Here is an 18,618-nt window from a genome sequence, read left to right on the forward strand (position 1 = left end):
ACTCCCCAGTGAGTTTGGGGGATCGATTGGATGGTCTCTGAAACCAGAACGCCTGGGTTCCCACCCAAGATCTTCCACTGCTGAGCCCCATGATCTTGGGCATGTCACGCCACCTCTCTAAGTCTCACAGCCTCATCCACAAAATGGTACAACAGTGCTCCACGCCCCCCCACAACAGCATCGTGAGGTGACCATGAGATAATCCACAAAGAGGGTTTAGAACAGAGCCTGCCAAGCAATCACTCCACAGACATCAGCCCCTAGAACAAATGGTTAATATGATGGCATTTCCTCCCATCTAAAATGCCAGCAGCTCTCAGATGGGCCGTGATCTCAGGGAACTCCACAAAAGCAAAAGGCTGCTAGTGAAACGGTGACCTGTGTCAACATGAAGATAGAGCCTGGCTTCAGGGATGTCAACCTGTGAAAACTCGTGCCTCTAAGAAGCAGCAGTTCCCTCCATTCAGAGCCACTCTCGGGCTCCATTCGCGCGTCTAAAACCCAACACACAGGGAATGCACAGCAGGTGTTTAAAAAATGCTATCAGGGCTGGGCACAGTGGCTCATGCCTACAATCCCAGCACCTTGGGAGGCCAAGGGAGGAGGATCACTTGAGCCCAGGAGCTCATTGCCAGCCTGGGCAACATCGCGAGACCCCGTATCTGCCAAAAAAAAAAAAAAAAAAAAAAAAAAGGTACAAAAATTAGCTGGGTGTTGCAGCATGTGCCTGTGGCACCAGCTACTCAGGAGGCTGAGGTGGAAGGATCGCTTGAACCCAGGTGGTCAAGGCTGAAGTGAGCCGTGATTACGCCACCACTGCACTTCATCCCAGCCAACAGAGTGAGATCCTGTCTCAAAAGAAATTTTAAAATGCTATCAGGCTAGGTGCGGTGGCTCATGCCTGTAATCTTAGCACTTTGGAAGGCTGAAGCAGAAAGACAGCTTGGGGCCAAGAGTTTAAAACCAGCCTCGGCAATATAGTGAGACCCCACCTCTAATTTTTTTTATCGCTATCAAATTAAAGGTCTGCCCCACATCTCCTAAGGGCCTCATCCCTGTTGGGATTTCCTATTTACACCTCCACATCCTTGAATTAGTCACCCTCTAATTCCTGTGGCACACACCATACACAGTCTGCTCAATGAAGCTGCAAACTTGGTGGGGGGACGGGGCTTCCACCTGGATGTCTTTCTCCACATCCAAAATACCCTGGGTCAACAAAGCCCTCTTGAAGGATTACACAGTTTCGCCAAAGCCCAAATACAGGGCAGAGTTTGGAGGAAAACTGTTTCTGTCCATTTTCAAGAGTGAAATGTGATCCTTCATCCCCTTCAGCCTGGACCATCACTTCCAAATGATGGATGTGGAAACCTCCCTGCCATCTGTTCTTGATTCTGCAGGGGCTGTTTGGCTAAGCACAACACTGCAAGTGTGGCCTCCCTCCCTCAGGCCCCCATCCTGCCTTCCTTCCGCCCACCTCCCAGCAGGCCAGCTGCTCAGAGACAACTCTTGGCAGGCAAGTCAAGGTCATCCGCAAGGAAGCAACGTCCATACCTGGAAGTTTGGAGGAAATGTTGGTCTGTGGGGATGCTTGAGCTGGAAGAAAAATGTAAAGTCGAAGTCAGATCCGTTCAGCTGGACCGAGACCTGTTGTGGGGAGAGTTGAAGAGGGGTCAGAGGGAACAGAGAGGGAGATGCAGAACCCTAGGAGGTGGCTACTAGGCAAACGCATCCCAGAATTTGCCCAAAGCTCAAACCAGAAACTTCTGTCCTCCCTCAATGTTCCTCACCCCTCAATCTTACTCAGGCTGCGCTACTGAACAAGGTTGCTTAGGAAGTGTTGTCCTGGATTTGGGGCTGGAAGACCACTTTGGGACCCCCCACTCCCTGCCATGGTGCCTGCTCATGCCTCCCACAGACACACCACCTTCTAGTTGGCCCTGACTATGAACCAGGCACTGTGCTACCAGGTTCACAATGACTACTTCATTTAATCCTCAACACTGCTTTGCTGGGTTGCTGTTACCACCCCATTTCCCAGCTAGCAAAACTGAGGCTCAGTGGGACTCAGTAATTCACCCAAGGTTACACAGCTAGTTAACAGTGGAACTGGGAATTGAACTTGAACTTACATAACCCTAAACTGCCCACTAGATTGAAAGCTGTCAGAGATGGGAACAGAGATGGGGACAGAGTCACCCATGCATCCCCAGTGCACATCACAGAGCCTGGCACACAGGAGATACAACCTATCCATGCTGAATGAATGGACATGAATGCACATGCCCATGGATGAATAAATGAACAGCCATGAATGAGTAAATATACCTACAATGGCTGCTATATATTCACCAAACTGCATTTCCTTTTCTTCCTGGACATACAGCTAAAACTAAATTTCCCAGCCTCCCTTGCAGCTAGGTGGGATCATGTGATGAGAACCCAGGCAGGAATGACCTTTCCACTTATGGGTCTGGCTCATAAAAGCCTCCTGCATAATTCTCCACTCTCTCTCCCTCCGTCTGCCCACTGGGGCAGAGCCACAAAGTGGGGAGGCCTGGATCCTGAGAGACTGTATGGAGCAGAGCCACGGTGAACTGAGACGTCAACACTGGCCTTTCACAAAGAGCCAAACATTTGTTTACAACAGTCAATGCATCCTGACTAATCACAAACACATTGCCAAAATAAGGACTGTGCTGCTGGCTCTCCAGGGTCATGTCTCCTGCCACCTCCTCAGACATCTCATATAGCTCACCTTCTCTAAAGGTTAAGACCCGGCCTCCCTTGGCAAGGGAGCAGAATTCAGCCTCCTGACCTGGGATGTGACATTGTGGTTGACGGCAGCTCGTGCATCCACACCGAAGTTGAATGTTCCTTGGGGACTCTGTCTAAAGATGATGCCCCCATCCAAGTTCAGGGCCTGGGGGAAGCTCAGCTGGGAAGAAACAGACAACACCCTTTACTTCTGCTAACAGTCAAGCTGTGTGTGGAGGGCACAAACCAGTGTCTGCCCAACCTGGGGACCCGTACCTGGTAGGAATGGGCCAAGTCCAGGGCCAGGCTGTGCCGGATTTCCCCATGCTGAGATCTGTCACGATGTAAACCCTTCAAGTGCAGCACAACTTTCCGGTTGACTTTCAAAGTAGCCTCAATCTCCCTGTTCTTAGCCTGAGTGTGTGAGAACCAGAGGCACTGAGAGAGGTCTCGTACCATCTCTATGTGCCTGCGGAAGCCACCCTGGGAACCCAGTTGTCAGAAGAAAGTGGTCCAAAGATTGATGGGTTATGGAGCAGTCTACACTCCTCCACTTATAGGGCAGGAAGTGGGCACGGGTACACAAGAATGGTAACTCCAGTGCCTACAGCTAAGATTAGCCGGCTGGGCTTGATGGAACAAATGTGAATGTCTGTGTCTTGTTCAAAGAAAGTGCCTTGGGAGTAGTGTATTTTGTTCATTGCCATATTCCTAATACTTAGCACGGGTCCTGGCATGTAGTAGATGCTCAATAAATACTTGGACAAACACAGAATCACTAGCTACAGCCTGAAACTCCAAGGACAAAGCTGAGCTAGAGTGAAAGAATGTGTAACTCATAGTGGAGCTGGCAGAAGAACACTCATTCCACGATGACATCCATGTCCTCATCACTGAAACTTGTCAATATGAGACCTTTCATGGCAAAAGAGACTTTGCAGTGTGACTGGATTGAGGATCTTGAGATGAGGAGATTATCTGGGTGGCCCTAGAGTAATCACAGAGGTCCTGTGAGAGGGAGGCAGGAGGGTCAGAGTCACACAGAGATTGGAAGATGCCACGCTGCTGGCTTTGAAGATGAAAGAAAGTGCCATGAGCCAAGGCATGCAGGCAGCTTCTAGAAGCTGGAAAAGGAAAGGAAATGGACTCTCCTGCGGAGCCTCCAGAAGGAACACAGCCCTGCTAACACCTTGATTTTAGCCACATGACATCCATTTTGGGCTTCTGAATTCCAAAATTGTAAAATAAATTTGTGGCGTTTTAAACCATTAAGATTGCAGCGATTTGTCATGGCAGCCATACCAAACTAATACACAATGGCTCTATCGTTTATTCACTCAACAACCATTTAGCTTCTGCCATAGGCCAAGTACACAGTAGCACGTTACCATCTTTTCCTACCTGTGTTGAGTGAGAAGTTAAAAATGCCTGCCAAGGAGCTTTATCATTGGAATGCATCTTTCAAGGGGTCCATCTTTAAAGGGGTGCTCGGCTTTACTTTAAAACCAAGACAGAGGAAGAGAAATAAGGGTCCAAGAGGGGAGAAAAATGCCTGTCGTTAAACAGACTTATTTTATTTTGAGACAGTCTCTCTCTGTCGCCCAGGCTGGAGTGCAGTGGCGCAATCTCGGCTCACTGCAACCCCCACCTCCCGGGTTCAAGCGATTCTCCTGCCTCAGCCTCCCGATTAACTGGGATTACAGGCGCCTGCCACCACGCCCAGCTAATTTTTTTTTGTATTTAGTAGAGATGGGGTTTCACCATGTTGTTCAGGCTGGTCTTGAATTCCTGACCTCAAATGATCCGCCTGCCTCGGCCTCCCGAAGTGCTAGTATTACAGGCGTGAGCCATCTCTCCCAGCCTAGACACGGTTTTAAAAAGAGTAGACAGCCAAATTATATGAAACTAAACGACTGCCATTTACTCAGTCTGAGCCTGTTGTTGTCAGCTGGGATTTGAGGCCTGGTGTGGTCACACCTTCTGAATTTTTTTCTTATAAACACCAGAAATCTGGGTTTCACTCCAAATCTTCTGATTTTCAGTGGTAGCAATTAATTTCCTTAAAAAATTTAAATGCTAAGCAGACCAAACAAAACCCATCTGCAGATTGAATTTGGCCCATGGTGCCGGCTCTGCGATCTCCGGTTTAAGAAACAGCAAACACCATCGGGAACCACTTCTGCAGGTGTCTGAGGCTGTCATCCTGCCGTTTGTTTCTCCCGAGAAGCTCCAAGAACTGTACTACCTTATCCCTGGGGAGCTGCATGCAGCCTCATTTAACTAATGGTGAAGGGAGCCCCCAGAAGGGTGGGTCTCAGTGCTCAGCAGCTGCCTGGTTCATCCTCCTTCCCAGGAGCTGTTTTGTATCTTGCAAAGAGAAACGGCCAGGTGCGGTGGTTCATTCCTGCAATCCCAGCACTTTGGGAGGCTGAGGTGGGGGGGATCACCTGAGGTCAGGAGCTCGAGACCAGCCTGGCCAACATGGAGAAACCCCATCTCTACTAAAAGTACAAAAATTAGCCGGGTGTGGTTGTGGGCACTTATAATCCCAGCTACTCGGGAGGCTGAGGCAAGAGAATCACTTGAACCCAGGAAGCAGAGGTTGCAATGAGCCGACACTGCACAGCTGCACCCCAGCCTGGGCAACAGAGCGAGACTCGATCCTCAGTCTCAAAAAAAAAAAAAATGGTGGGAGGGGCCTGTGCATGAACCTGGGAGGTGGAGGTTGCGGTGAGATGAGATCAAGTCACTACACTCCAAACTCCAGCATGGACAACAGAGTGAGACTTTGTCTCAAAAAAAAAAAAAAAAAAAAAGAGAGAGAAACACACACACACAATGTCTTCCTTGCATACAGTAAATCCTCCATAAATGCTTGCTGAAAAATACGGTGCTCTCCCAGAGTATCAACTCCTCCAAGAGGTGTCAGGAAGGCGACCTGGATCAGGTTCTAGTAGGCATTTTACAACACTACATTGTAATCCTCTCAGCCACTGCATAGAGATGAGCACTGCTGCTCCCATTCTGCAGACAAGGAAACTGAGGTCCAGAGACACGAAATAGTTAGCCAAGGATACACAGGCAAAAACAAGTTTCACCCCCAGGGAACCACATGCCAAGACCCTCAGCCAGGTGTGGTGACTCTTATCTGTAATCCCAGCACCTTTTTTTTTTTGAGACCAAGTCTTTCTCTGTCACCTAGGCTGGAATGCAGTGGTGGGATCTCGGCTCACTGCAACCTCCGCCTCCCGGGTTCAAGTGCTTCTTGTGCCTCAGTCTCCCGAGTAGCTGGGATTATAGGCACCCGCCACTACGCCCAGCCAATTTTTATAGTTTTTTAGTAGAGATGGGATTTTGCCATTTTGGCCAGGCTGGTCTCGAACTCCTGACCTCAAGTCATCCACCCGCCTTGGCTTCCCAAAATGCTGGGATTACAGGTGTGAGCCACCACGCCTGGCCTAATCCCAGCACTTCGGAAGGTGAGGCAGGAGGATCCCCTGAATCCAAGAGTTCAAGACCAGCCTAGGAAACATAGTGAGACCTCTATCGCTACAAAAAATTTTTAAATGAGCTGGGTGTGGTGGTGCACACTTGTGGTCTTAGCTACTTAGAAGGCTGAGGTGGGAGGATCACTTGAGCTTAGGAGGTCAAGGCTGCAGTGAGTGAGCCATGATCGTGCCCCTGCACTCCAGCCTGGGTGACAGAGCAAGACCCTGCCTCAAAAAAGACCCTCTAAGTCAGAGGTCAACAACTACAGCCCCTGGTCCAAATGTCGCCTGTTTTTGCAAGTAAAGTCCTGTTGGGACTCAGCCACGCCGTTCATCACGTATTATCCACGGTGCTCTTGAATTGCAACGGCAGATATGAGTCAACAAGACCTGAACCATGTGGCCCATGAAACCTCAAGTAGTTACTATCTGGTTCTTTCCAGAAAAGTTTGTTGACCTCTGCTCTGGATCCTGGCATGCGATGGGTGTTAAATAGCATCATGGCAGCAGCTATTCATTGAGCACCTACTGTGTACCAAGCCCTGTGGCTACAGTGTAAACAAAGTACTTGTGGAGATCATGAGTTTTCCACAGTAACAGAGAAGCCAGTGATTGATGAATCACAAAAATAGAACTGGGGCCAGGTACAGCGGTTCACATCTGTAATCTCAGCACTTTGGAGGCCAAGATGGGAGGACCGCTTAGAGTCCAGGAATTCAAGACCAGCCTGGACAATATAGCAAGACTCTGTCTCTACTAAAAATAAAAATAAAAAATAACCAAGTGTGGTGGTAGTGTGTGCCTGTGGTCCCAGCTACTTGGGAGGCTGAGGTGGGAGGATCACTTGAGCCTAGGAGGACAAGGCTACAGTGAGCTGAGATTGTGCCTCTGTACTCCAGCCTGGGTGACAGAGTGAGACTTTGTCTTTAAAAAAAAAAAAAAAAAAAAGAACTGGGATTTGTGATAGGTACTAGAAGCAAAAGATACAGGGCAAGCTGGGTGCAGCGGTAATCCCAGCACTTTGGGAGGCCGAAGTGGGCAGATCACTTGAAATCAGAAGTTTGAGAACAGCCTGGCCAACATGGTAACACCTAGTCTCTACTAAAAATACAAAAAAAAAAAAAATAGTCAGCAGTGGGAATGCACGTCTGTAATTCCAGCTACTCGGGAGGCTGAGGCAGGAGAATCACTTGAACCTGGGAGGCAGAGGTTGCAGTGAGCTGGGATTGCACCACTACACTCTGGCTTGCGCAACAGAGCGAGACTCTGTTTCCAAAAAAAAAAAAAAAGAAAGAAAGAAAAAGATACAAGGCATAGCTAGGGTACGCAGGGGTGTGTGTGAGCTGATCTGGGGGTCAGGTGAGAAGATGCTTGAGCTCAATCCTAAAAGATGAGAAGAAGGGAAGAGGCAAAGCTGAAGGAGAGGGTAACGGCTCCAGGCACACAGGACTCACAGAGGTCCCGAGGCAGGAAAGAGCCAGGTGAGGAAATGCGAAGAGGCTGGATGAGGCGGATGCAGGCCACAAAGCGGGGCTGAGGTGACGGGAGTGGGGCTTCATCCCAAGAGACTTTGTCAGAGTTTGAGAGCAAGCAGGTGGCAGGGTTGTGCTGGCCTTTAGAAAATATCCCTCTGACTGTCACATAGACTATACTAGGGAGGACCAAATTAAACAGGGAACCCAGGCAGGAGAATTTTTTTTTTTTTTTTTTTTTTTTTTTGAGGCAGAGTCTCGCTCTGTGGCCCAGGCTGGAATGCAGTGGCACAATCTTGGCCTGCTGCAACCTCCGCCTCCCAGGTTCTCCTGCCTCAGTCTCCTGAGTAGCTGGGACTGCAGGTACCCACCACCACACCCAGCTAGTTTTTGTATTTTTAGTAGAGATGGGGTTTCACCATGTTGGCCAGGATGGTCTCGAACTCCTGACCTCAGGTGATCTGCCCGCCTTGGCCTCCCAAAGTGCTAGGATTACAGGCATGAACCACCATGCCTGGCCAGGAGTACTTTTTTTTGTGGGCCGGGGTGCAGGGTAGGTGTCTGAGTCTTGCTCTGTTGCCCAGGCTGGAATGCAATCGTGCAATCATGGCTCACTGAAGCCTCAACCTCCTGGGCTTAATCAGATCCTCCTGCCTCAGCCTCCTAGGTAGCTGGGACTACAAGAACATGTCACCATGCCTGACTAATTAAACAAATTTTCTTTCCTTTATTTATTTATTTTTTTAGAAACAGGGTTTCCGTATGTTGCCCAGATGGATCTCCAGTTCCTGGTCTTAAGCGACCTTCCCACCTCAGCCTCCTGAGTAGCTAAGATTACAGGTGTGACTCATTGCACTCAGCCCAGATAACATGTTTTTAATCCTACTGAGAGATGGCAGCAACTTGAACCAGGGCTGACTGGGATGCAAAGGTCTCTGGGGTCTCCGCTCTTACCGTGTGCTGATTCCAAGCAACCAGGCACCCCTCTGTGTTCCTGGGGATGACTTTGCCATCGTATGGATGCATCAGACCTGCACAGACCTGGGAGAGACAACCACATACATGTACACACGCACACAGGGGGTCAGGAGGCAGCTGGGGCCTTCCTCCGGCTCTCAGACCCCTTCCCAGCTATGCCCTGGACCCACTCACATAGGGGTGTCCAGCCTGGCAGCCCAGGACCACAGTCTGCAGGGTTTCCTCTCCGCCATTCAGGACAACTCTAGTCTCCAGGGAATAGCGCTGGTGTCGCCTATCAGCCGTGAAGGTCTCCTGCAGGAGGAGGCTCTGCGGGATGGGCAGGTGCAAGGGGTGCCTGGTGTGCAGAGGGAAAAACAGGCCAAAGCCATTAAAGCAGCTGGTAGTGTTGGGGGACAATTGTGCCCCACGCTCTCAGCCTGGGCCTGTCATGAGCTTGCAGAGTTAAGATTATCACAGAGAAGAGAACATAGGACACCTGGCAGCCCTGTGCTTTACAATTTGGCATCTGGAAGCCTTCACCACCTCACTGTGCCAGTGAAGTGGGCATGGCTGGGGTCCCCATCGCCATTTGACAGCAAAGACCCAAGGGGATAGATGGCACACGGCATCTGGTGTCACTGACTGGGACTGGAATCCAGGCACGGTCTTTCACTAGCTGTGTGACCTTGGGCAAAGGACTTGATTTTTCCGTGCCTCAGCTTCCCCATCTGTAAAACGGGGTCTAAAATAATATTGATTGGACACAGTGGTCGGGATTAGAGATAACATATATGAAATGAACGCAAGCTCCGCAAGGGCAAAGGTTTCTGACGTTCTGGTTCTCTGCTATTTTCCACGTGCCCAGAAGAGCCCTTGGTCCATAGTAGGTGTTCAACGAACGTAAGTGGGATAAAAACACAAATGAACACCGTGCAAACGATGCTGCTCTTCCTTTGTCATCACTGCTGCTGTTTAGGCTGTAGGTGACTTATCTGAGGCCACAGAGCTGCTCAATGCATAGCCTGGAGTCCAAGATGGCTCTGCTCATCCCAACCTCGTGCTGTTGCCTGCACACAGGGAACTGCTTTTCTAATGAGCTCTGTCTCCGGGAAACGAGAAGACTCCCCAGGCAGCTCCAGGCTAGGATGATGAGACTCACTTCGGCTCCCACCTCAGCAACGAATGAAGGGGGCGAGGGATGTGGGAGCTTTCAGGGGAGGTGGCTCTCCTCTGGGATTTGGGTTCCATCTGGGCCCCAGCAGGTCAGCAGGGTTTCTCCAGGTAGCTCTGCCCATCCTGTTCCCCTGGGGACCCTCCACGCTGGAGAAGGGGAAACTTGCAGGGTGTCAGCTGAGGAGAAGGGGCGCACACACCTAAGGAGCAAGGTCCCCCGTTTCCGGTACAATGTCCTGTCTTGCCTCAGCTCCTCCAGCTCTCCCTCCAACTGCAGGCCCCGAGATTGGCCCTGGACACCAGTCCGCAGAGCCGTGAGCGACACCTGGGTCTTCCGGGGCTGCAACAAGATCCAGGCTGAAGGGAGGGACGGGCCAGCAGGACCATGCTGCAGACCTGCCTGGCAGGAAGGCAAGGGGTAGCACCCCACAGCCTGCCCATCACCCCCAGAAATGACTATCCGAGAACCACTACCGAACTCCACCCACAACCTCCACCCTGATTAGACCACAGGATCCCACCGGCACACCACCATGTCTAGACCTCCCTAGGTACCCAGGGGGAATGAAGAACTTGGATTTCTCAGCTAAAGGAAGCCAAGTTTTGCTCCTGGATTTGTGCTAATGTGACCAGGATTCCTTTCACAGAATAAGAAACTAAGGCTTGTCTGGGCACAGCGGCTCATGCCTGTAATCCCAACACTTCGGGAGGCTGAGATGGGAGGGTAACTTGAGCCCAGGGCTTTAAGACCAGCTTGGGAAACAGCAATACCTCGTGTCTGCCAAAAAAATAAATAAATAAAAAAAGTCAGCAGTGCATGGTGGCATGTGCCTATAGTTCTAACTACTTGGGAGGCTGAGCGGGGAGGATCCTTTAAGCCCAGACATTCGAGGTTGCAGTAAGCTATGACTGTATCACTGAACTCCAGCCTGGACAACAGAATGAGACTATCAAAAAATATGTAAGAAGAAAAGATGGAAAAGGAAAACAGAGAGAGAGAGAGAGAGAGAAATAGAGGCTCCAGGAGGCCCAAGGTCATGGGCCAAGCCAGTGGCACAAAACCGTTCTCCATCCCAAGCAGGGAGAGAGGTAGGAGATCCAGGTGAGGGATTTGGTGGTCTCTTGGCTGCACAGGCCTCCTGGGCTCTTACCCACTCCAGGTGCCTGTAGGCAGCTGTTAGGTTCAGCTCCTGCCGCGGACCTTTCAACAAGCAGTTCAGGATCTTACGGTCCCGGCTGTTCTCAGCATGGATCTCACCCTGCACTGCTGCATTCCAGGTTGACTCAACTTCACTCCAGCTGTGGAAGAGGCTCTGTGCCAAGACTGTCACCGTGGAGACCTGCAATGAGGTAAGGAGGGGGACCAAGGCCTTTGCACACCCTATTTCCTCCCCCTGGGATACCTTTTCATCTCTTTCCTGCTTGGTGAACTCCTATTCATCCCTCAAAACCCCTTCAATGTCATTTCTGTGAGGCCTAACCTGACTGGTGCAGGTAGGCTAATTTTCCCTACAGGGCCTTGAGACAAAAAGAAATACTCCCCTCTGTTGTCCCAACCCTGAGCAGGCATAATTTCCTTCTCTCCTCTTCAGTTTGGGGAGGGAATCTGATCTCGCTGGGCCGCTATTACTAGTAGCCAGGGTGTCTGTACCCTGAAGGGCACACGCTGGCGGGTGGCCTTCTCTCCCTGCACCATCACCATTGTCTTCGGGAGTCCTAGGAAGAGCTGGGTGCAATCTGGCCCGTTTCAGAGCTGGGGGAGGTAGACCACTTGCAGCCACCACCCTGGCACAAGCCCTGCATGGGATGGTGCCCTGTTGGCCGCCATCCCTTGTTCACACAACTCGGGGGTCTCACAAGGAGAAGTGACAAGGACAAGACAGGGTTTGGACGTGGCTGAGCCACCAACCCAATACCAGAACTTTGTAACACTTTGTCCCACGTCACTGATCCTCAGTTCCCCACCGCCAACTTCCCCATTTCCTAGAATGGCACTTCCATCCCACCAGATGCTTGGGCCAAAACCTCAGAGCCATTTATTTCCTTTCACTCCCTCCCCACCACCAATCCATCAGCAAATCTGGCATCTCCAGGATCTGGACACTTGCCAACACCTCCACTGCCACCACCCTGGACCAGGCCGCCATGCCCTCTGGTTGGGTGAAGGATGGGAGCCAGCTAGTCAACCGTACCTTGCTCTCCTGTCTTGGCACCCTCGGCTACACAGAGGCCTCCTCGTGGTTCCTAAGATTATCACCGCTCTTGACTCTACCCTGGTGCCACCCAGCCCTGCCTCAGAGGGGACTGTGCTGCCCTTGGATGAGCCCCATCAAGCCCAGACCTTCCCCACATCCACACATCTGCCAGTGCAGGGAGACAGTGCATCTGCCAGGCTCCCTCAGCCCTGCAGATGACACTAATCGGTTTTCTCCCAAACCTGTTCTTGCTTCTGCACCAAACGCGTGCAGAGAAGCAACTTCATGACAGTAGTTGGGATCAAACCGACTTATGTCCTAGAAGTTTTCACTGTTTTTTTGGCAAAAGCTGAATGTCTGCCTATTTCCTAAGTCCTGTTCGACTTGCTTTCCTATTTTATATTTCTCTCTCCTTCAGCTGCTAAGCAGGGATATGGGAAATCTAGACTTTCTTTTTTTAGGTCTAATTTTTCTACGTCACTTAGGAACTAACTCTGATAGTTGTAGGCACTGGGAGGGCCCAACTTCACACATCTGTGAGCTGCTATCTGCCCACAGGCCTCAGATTTTATCCACCTCTGCACCAGAAAAAGATCTCAGTGGCAGGGGACCAGGCATGTGCTGGGGGCCGAGCACCGCTCACCCGGAGGTAGGTGGTAGCTGGGGTGTAGACCTGGATCTTGCCTTCCCTGTTGGGGCCCTGACTCCTGCAGGCCACGCTGACCACCAGGTCCTTCAGGGTCCAGGCCTTGCCCAGTGTTAGCTCCAGGACAGCCTGGAACACAGCTCGGTGTGGCCAGTATAGCCGGTGAGCTGCAGAGACCATCAGCCATGGACTATCCAGGTTCAGGGCTCCTGCAAGGGAAAAAGGAGAATCTGGTACGCGGGGGAGAGGAAGCTTCTAGCAGGCAGCAAGAGGTCCCCAGAGTCTCATCATAGCCGCAATGGACAAATCTCAAAACTCGGAATAACTAGGCATGAGGGAACTTTCTAGGACATTGGTGATGTTGTGACTTATGACAGGTGTTTGGATCACCCAGGTGTATACGCCTGTCAAAACTCATCCAATCCTACTGTAATTTATGCATTTCACTCTGCTTAATGAACACATACTGAAACGTTTAGGGATGAAATGTATCAATGTCTACAACTTACTTTGAACTGCACAGAAAAAATAAGAGGGCTGGATATGTGGAGAGAGAGGTGATGAGGCAAGTGGGGTCAACTGTCAATAGCACAACCTAGTATGAGAGGACGCTGGTGATCACCGTACCATTCACCCAACTCTCCTGAATGTTTGCAGTTTTTTCATAATAAAACATTGGAAGGTCGGGCGCAGTGGCTCATGCCTGTAATCCCAGCACTTTGGGAGGCCAAGGTGGGAGGATCACTCGAGTCTAGAAGTTTGAGCAACAAAGTGAGACCCCATCTCTACAAAAAATACAAAAATTAGCCAGGCACGGTAGTGCTCACCTATATCCCAGCTACTTGGGAGGCTGAGGTGGAGGTTGCAGTGGCTGTGATGGTGCCAATGCACTCCAGCCTGGGCAACAGAGGGAGATCGTGTCTCAAAAAAAAAAAAGAAGAAAAAGAACACAGGTAGAAATGCTGAGGGCTGTGAAGAAAAACAATACAGAAGGAATTTGATAAAAATTGGGTAGGTCAGCAAAAGCTTCTAGGAGACATTACCATTTACCTGATACCTAAATGAAAGATAAGGGGAGGTTAATCAAAGGGGCAGGCAACCCACCCCTGCTGGAGACAGGAGATTTACTGTCTGGGGAAACTGAGGCAGACAGGCTCAGATTCAGGGGCAAAGACACAGTAAGGGGAGGGAGGAGCTGCTGAGTTGAGAACAGGAGACGCTGAAGAGTGGGCAGCCTGGTCCCTGCCCAGTTGCTCCCTTCTCATGGGAAACGGGAAGATGGCACCACAGAAGAACAGAAGGAAGGCATGGATCCCTGGAGAGCCAGGTCCCCACCCAATTGCTTGATTGACAGGGAAGCCCACCAGTCCGCACATGCGCCCACCTATACATAGCGCCTCTTTCCAAACAAGTTTTGAGTCTCCAATTTGTTTTCTATTTCATTCATGTTCTTTCATGGTGATAAAGATCTTATTTCACTTTATAGATCACAGTTGCGACCTGGCAAGCTCGGGCCCTCCAGAACATATGTCTGGTTGCTCAGTTTTTGTTGTTGTTGTTGTTTTGCTTTTGAGGTCATGGTCATTCATTTATTTCTCATTACATTGGGCTGGACCAAGGGTCATGTGCCAGTGTATAGATTATGTTATTCTGTTGCTTTCAGACAGAATTGGGATCCAGGTTCTAACTGTCTCCCAAGTTCAAGACCTGGATCAGAACAAGAAGAGAGCGGCTACTGCTGCAGGAGGCTAGGGGCTGTTGGAGGAAAGGCAGGAAACAAACCTAGAGCTGACCACACACAGGGTTCATGATCAAGGGCACCCCTCTGCGTACTACAGGATCCCACACACAGCCTATGGATTGGCGAGCCCACAGCGGCCCCTCAAAGTGAATGGGGATGGCACAGGCCTGGGTTTGGAACTCCAGAGCTGGAAGGACAACTGCATCTGCCCAGGCAGGACCTGAAAACATTTTGTCCTTCCATCTGTATCCGAAAATCCTGTGTAGAGTCTTTCCATGAGGACAGGGCCAGGGCTAGCTCCTGGGTCTCTGGGTGGCCTCATGGGTCATCTGGTAAAAGTTCTGCAAACTTGTCACCATCTGGGGACATTCCTGCCAGCTCTTCTCCATGCCCTTCTGTGTAAGACACTGGGCAACTGCTTTAGGCCATTCATGATTCTTCTTCCTCAACTCTTCAAATTCAGGAGATTTCTAATCTTTTAGAAAACTCTATATCTCCAGTTACTCCAAAGGTGAATTAACTGGTCTGATGATTTTTCTGGTTTCTCAGTTTCTTTTTCCTTCTTTACTTCCTGAGGGCTTCTAGTCATTTTAGTCAGATGCCTCACTTTCTCCACTTTTATTCCTGAGTTTTCTCCTGGGATCCTTTTTATGGGCAGTCTTAGGGCCTAATCCTGGGTTAACAGAGAACTAGCACTCACTGTCCCCTAATGGGATCCAGGAGAGTCAAGAGGCGCCCAAGTGTGGAAATGTGTTCTCCCCTCTCTGTTTCGGCAGGTCTCTTACTCTAAGTTTTATAAAAGGATTTTAAGAAGAATAGATTTTTTTAAACAAACTTTTAAATCTCTGCTCCAGAATATGAGATCCCTAACTTTGCTAAACTGCTGGTTTTAATTCAGTCCTCAGGCAGCTTCTGAGTACATTCAAAACATAATTACCCTGTTTGAAAACAGGGTAACCAATATTTTGAGCAGCCGACTCAAACATAAACACATATCCAAGGCTGGCTTAGCATTTGGGGGAAAGCCTCCAACAGGAAATACAGAAATAAAAAGAAAAAAGAAACTCGGAGGAAACAGATAAAACTCCCTGAAATTCTGTAACTTATACTCTAAGAGAAGACAATTGCATTCATGGAACAGGACGATGTAAGAAAGGAACAAAAAAACAGAGCTCTTGAAAATATAAGATAATTCAAAATAAAAATGCCAGTAGAAGGGTTGGCATATGAAGTCGAGGAAATCGGCATTTAAATAGAACAAAAGGACAAAGAAATAGAACAAAAGAGAAACAAGGAGGCTGGGTGTGGTGGCCCACACCTCTAATTCCAGCACTTTGGGAGTCAGAGGTAGGGGGATCACTTGAGCGCAGGAGTTTGAGACCTGCCTGGACAAAATACTGAGACCCCATTCTCCAAAAAAACAAAAAGCAAAAAGACAAAAATAAAAACAAGTTTGAAAAGAGAAACAGAGAAAACATTAGAAGCTCAGTTTTCTGAGGACCGACATCTAACCAATAGGAATTTCAGAACAAAGAAAGGAAATTCTCAGAGAAACTGTAAGAGAAAATTACCCAGACCAAAATGACACGATTCCAAATTGAAATGCCCTATGCTAAGGACCCAGTACAAAAGAGGAACATAGGTCCATACTAAGGTACCTTGTAATGAGATTTACCACCACCAGGACTAAGACGAGCTCCTAAAAGCTTCTAAGACAGTGAGAAAAGGGTCACATACAAAAGATGCTAAATCAGAAAAAGCATCAGATCTCCCAATTAATTCAAAACAATGAAGCAATGCCTTCAAAATCTCAAGAGAAAATTATTTCCAACCTAAAATTCTCCACTCAAACTCCCCCAGTATTATCAACGTTTAGGGTCTCAAAATGTTTGTATTCTGTTATGGATTAAATTGTGTTCCCCCAAAAGATTAACTGAAGTCTTAATCCCCAATACCTCCCAGTGTGACCTTAACTGAAAATGAGGTCATTGCAGATATCATTAAGTCAAGATGAGGTCATGATAGAATAGGACAGGCCCTTAACCCAATAGCACTGATGTCTCTATTAGAAAAGAAAAATCTGGACACAGACACACACAGACACACACAGGGAGAATGCCATGTGACAAAAGAGGCAGATATTAGAGAGGATGCAGTTGTAAGCCAAGGAACACCAAGCTTCAACATCCATCACCAAATGCTTGGAAAAGGCAAGGGAGGGTTCTCCCCAGAGCCTAAGAGGGAACATGGCCCTGGGGGCTCCTTGACTCAAACTTATGGCCTTCAGAACTGTGAAAGAACAAATTTCTGTTGTTTTAAGCTGCCCAGTTTAGTAATTAGTTACAGAAACCCTTGGGAATGAATATACCTCCCATCTATGCTTTCTCTGGAAGTTACTGAAAGATGTACTCCATCAGAACAAAGGAATAAACCAAGAGAGATGACACAGGTTTAAGAAAAAGGGGTTGTGACCCAGAGGAGAAGTGAAAAGAAGTCCAGGTTGACGGAAAAGGGAGGCTACAGAACCACAGCTGTGCAACTGGTCTACTTTGGAGCAAGATACAGGCTCCAGGAAGAGGGTCCCCAAGAAAAATATCAGAACTAACTGAAGTCAATGAACAATCTGATGTGTCTGACCACTTGGAAAAAAGTTTTGCAATGTTGCTGAAATCCTGTAATGAGTAGGCAAAAATTATAGAAAACTAATCAAATAGAAAAATAAAGGCAATTACAAACTCCAGAAAAAAACAAAAAGTCACCAAGATAGTACACCATATATCTAAGCTATGTAAGACATTTACAGTTACAATTCTGTAAGCATCAGATGTTAACAAAATGTAATTCTTTTAAGAAAATGAGGAGAAATACGTATTTGAAAGGGGCACCAATCTAAGAGTTAAATGCTTATCCTCTCTAGTAAGAAACCTATGGAGAATGACCAAAGCTGAACATTCAAGAAATAACAGCATGATTATATCATTTTAAAAGATGGAGAATATAAACAGAAAAATTGGCTGAAAGAATTTAGAGTGCTTGCTGTTTTAAGCAAGTCTTGGGGTAGGGGCCAGGCACAGCAGCTCACACCTGTAATACCAGCACTTTGGGAGGCAGAAGGAGGTAGATCCTTTGAGCTCAGGAGTTCAAGACCAGCCTGGCCCACATAATGAAATCCCATCTCTACTAAAAATACAAAAATTAGCCAGGTGTGGTAGCACACACCTGTAATACCAGCTACTCGGGAGGGTGAGGCAAGAGAATAGCCTGAGTCTTGGATGTAGAGGTTGCAGTGAGCCGAGATCATGCCACTGCACTCCAGCCTGGGTGAGAGAGTAAGACAGTCTCAAAAAAAAACAAAACAAAAACAAAAACACAAGGTAGGCAGGTGTGACACTGAGGATATATTTCTCTTATAAACTTTAATCAACTTTCAGAAAATGTAGTTCAAGTCTATACAAGAGCAAAGAGCATAATACAATGAGCCCCCATGGGACCCAGCTTCAACAATGAGCAACTCACAGTCAAATTCACTTTTAAACAAGGTATCACTTCAATAAAAATAAAAATTGAAAAAAATAATTCATGGATAAACTATGGTGAATTTTTTTTTTTTTTTTTTTTTTTTTTGAGATGGAGTTTCACTCTTGTTGCCGAGGCTGGAGTGCAGTGGTGTGATCTCTGCTCACTGCAACCTCTGCCTCCCGGGTCCAAGTGATCCTCCTGCCTCAGCCTCCTGAGTAGCTGGGATTACAGGTGCCTGACACCACACATGGCTAACTTTTGTATTTTTAGTAGAGATAGGGTTTCACCATGTTGGCCAGGCTGATCTTGAACTCCTGACCTCAAGTAATCTGCCCCCCTCAGCCTCCCAAAGTACTGGGATTACAGGCATGAGCCACCACACCCAGCCAGCGGATCCATTTTCCATTTTTTAAAAGTGAGAGACAGTGTTTTCCAGACACAAAGATCCACAAATGCAAAGGCCCTGGAGTGTGTCTGGGGAGCAAAAAAAGGCCTCCGAGCCTACAGGATAATGAGCAACGGGAAGAGTGGGGTGGGACAAGGCTGGAGAAGGAGGCAGGGACCTGACACTTGACTGGCAAAGGTAAGAAGTTGGGATATAATTATAAGCATGATGGGACTCTTTAAAGATAAGGGTTTTCGTGTGTTTGTTTCTAAAATTAAGACA

At 48.5% G+C, this 18,618-nt stretch overlaps 1 protein-coding gene across 1 annotated transcript in view; it reads right to left on the reverse strand.

Annotated features, from left to right (window-relative positions):
- The window catches only part of LOC103228356 (uncharacterized), a 146,966-nt gene that overhangs the window by 61,783 nt on the left and 66,565 nt on the right, over nt 1-18,618 (reverse strand). The window contains 8 exon segments of the mRNA XM_073015699.1: nt 1,555-1,647; nt 2,819-2,938; nt 3,034-3,171; nt 8,672-8,758; nt 8,870-9,032; nt 10,051-10,190; nt 11,002-11,190; nt 12,689-12,900. Coding sequence (XP_072871800.1) covers nt 1,555-1,647; nt 2,819-2,938; nt 3,034-3,171; nt 8,672-8,758; nt 8,870-9,032; nt 10,051-10,190; nt 11,002-11,190; nt 12,689-12,900 — 1,142 coding nt within the window.

The sequence above is a fragment of the Chlorocebus sabaeus genome, chromosome 5 (assembly GCF_047675955.1).
Source record: "Chlorocebus sabaeus isolate Y175 chromosome 5, mChlSab1.0.hap1, whole genome shotgun sequence".
Lineage (NCBI taxonomy): Eukaryota > Metazoa > Chordata > Mammalia > Primates > Cercopithecidae > Chlorocebus > Chlorocebus sabaeus.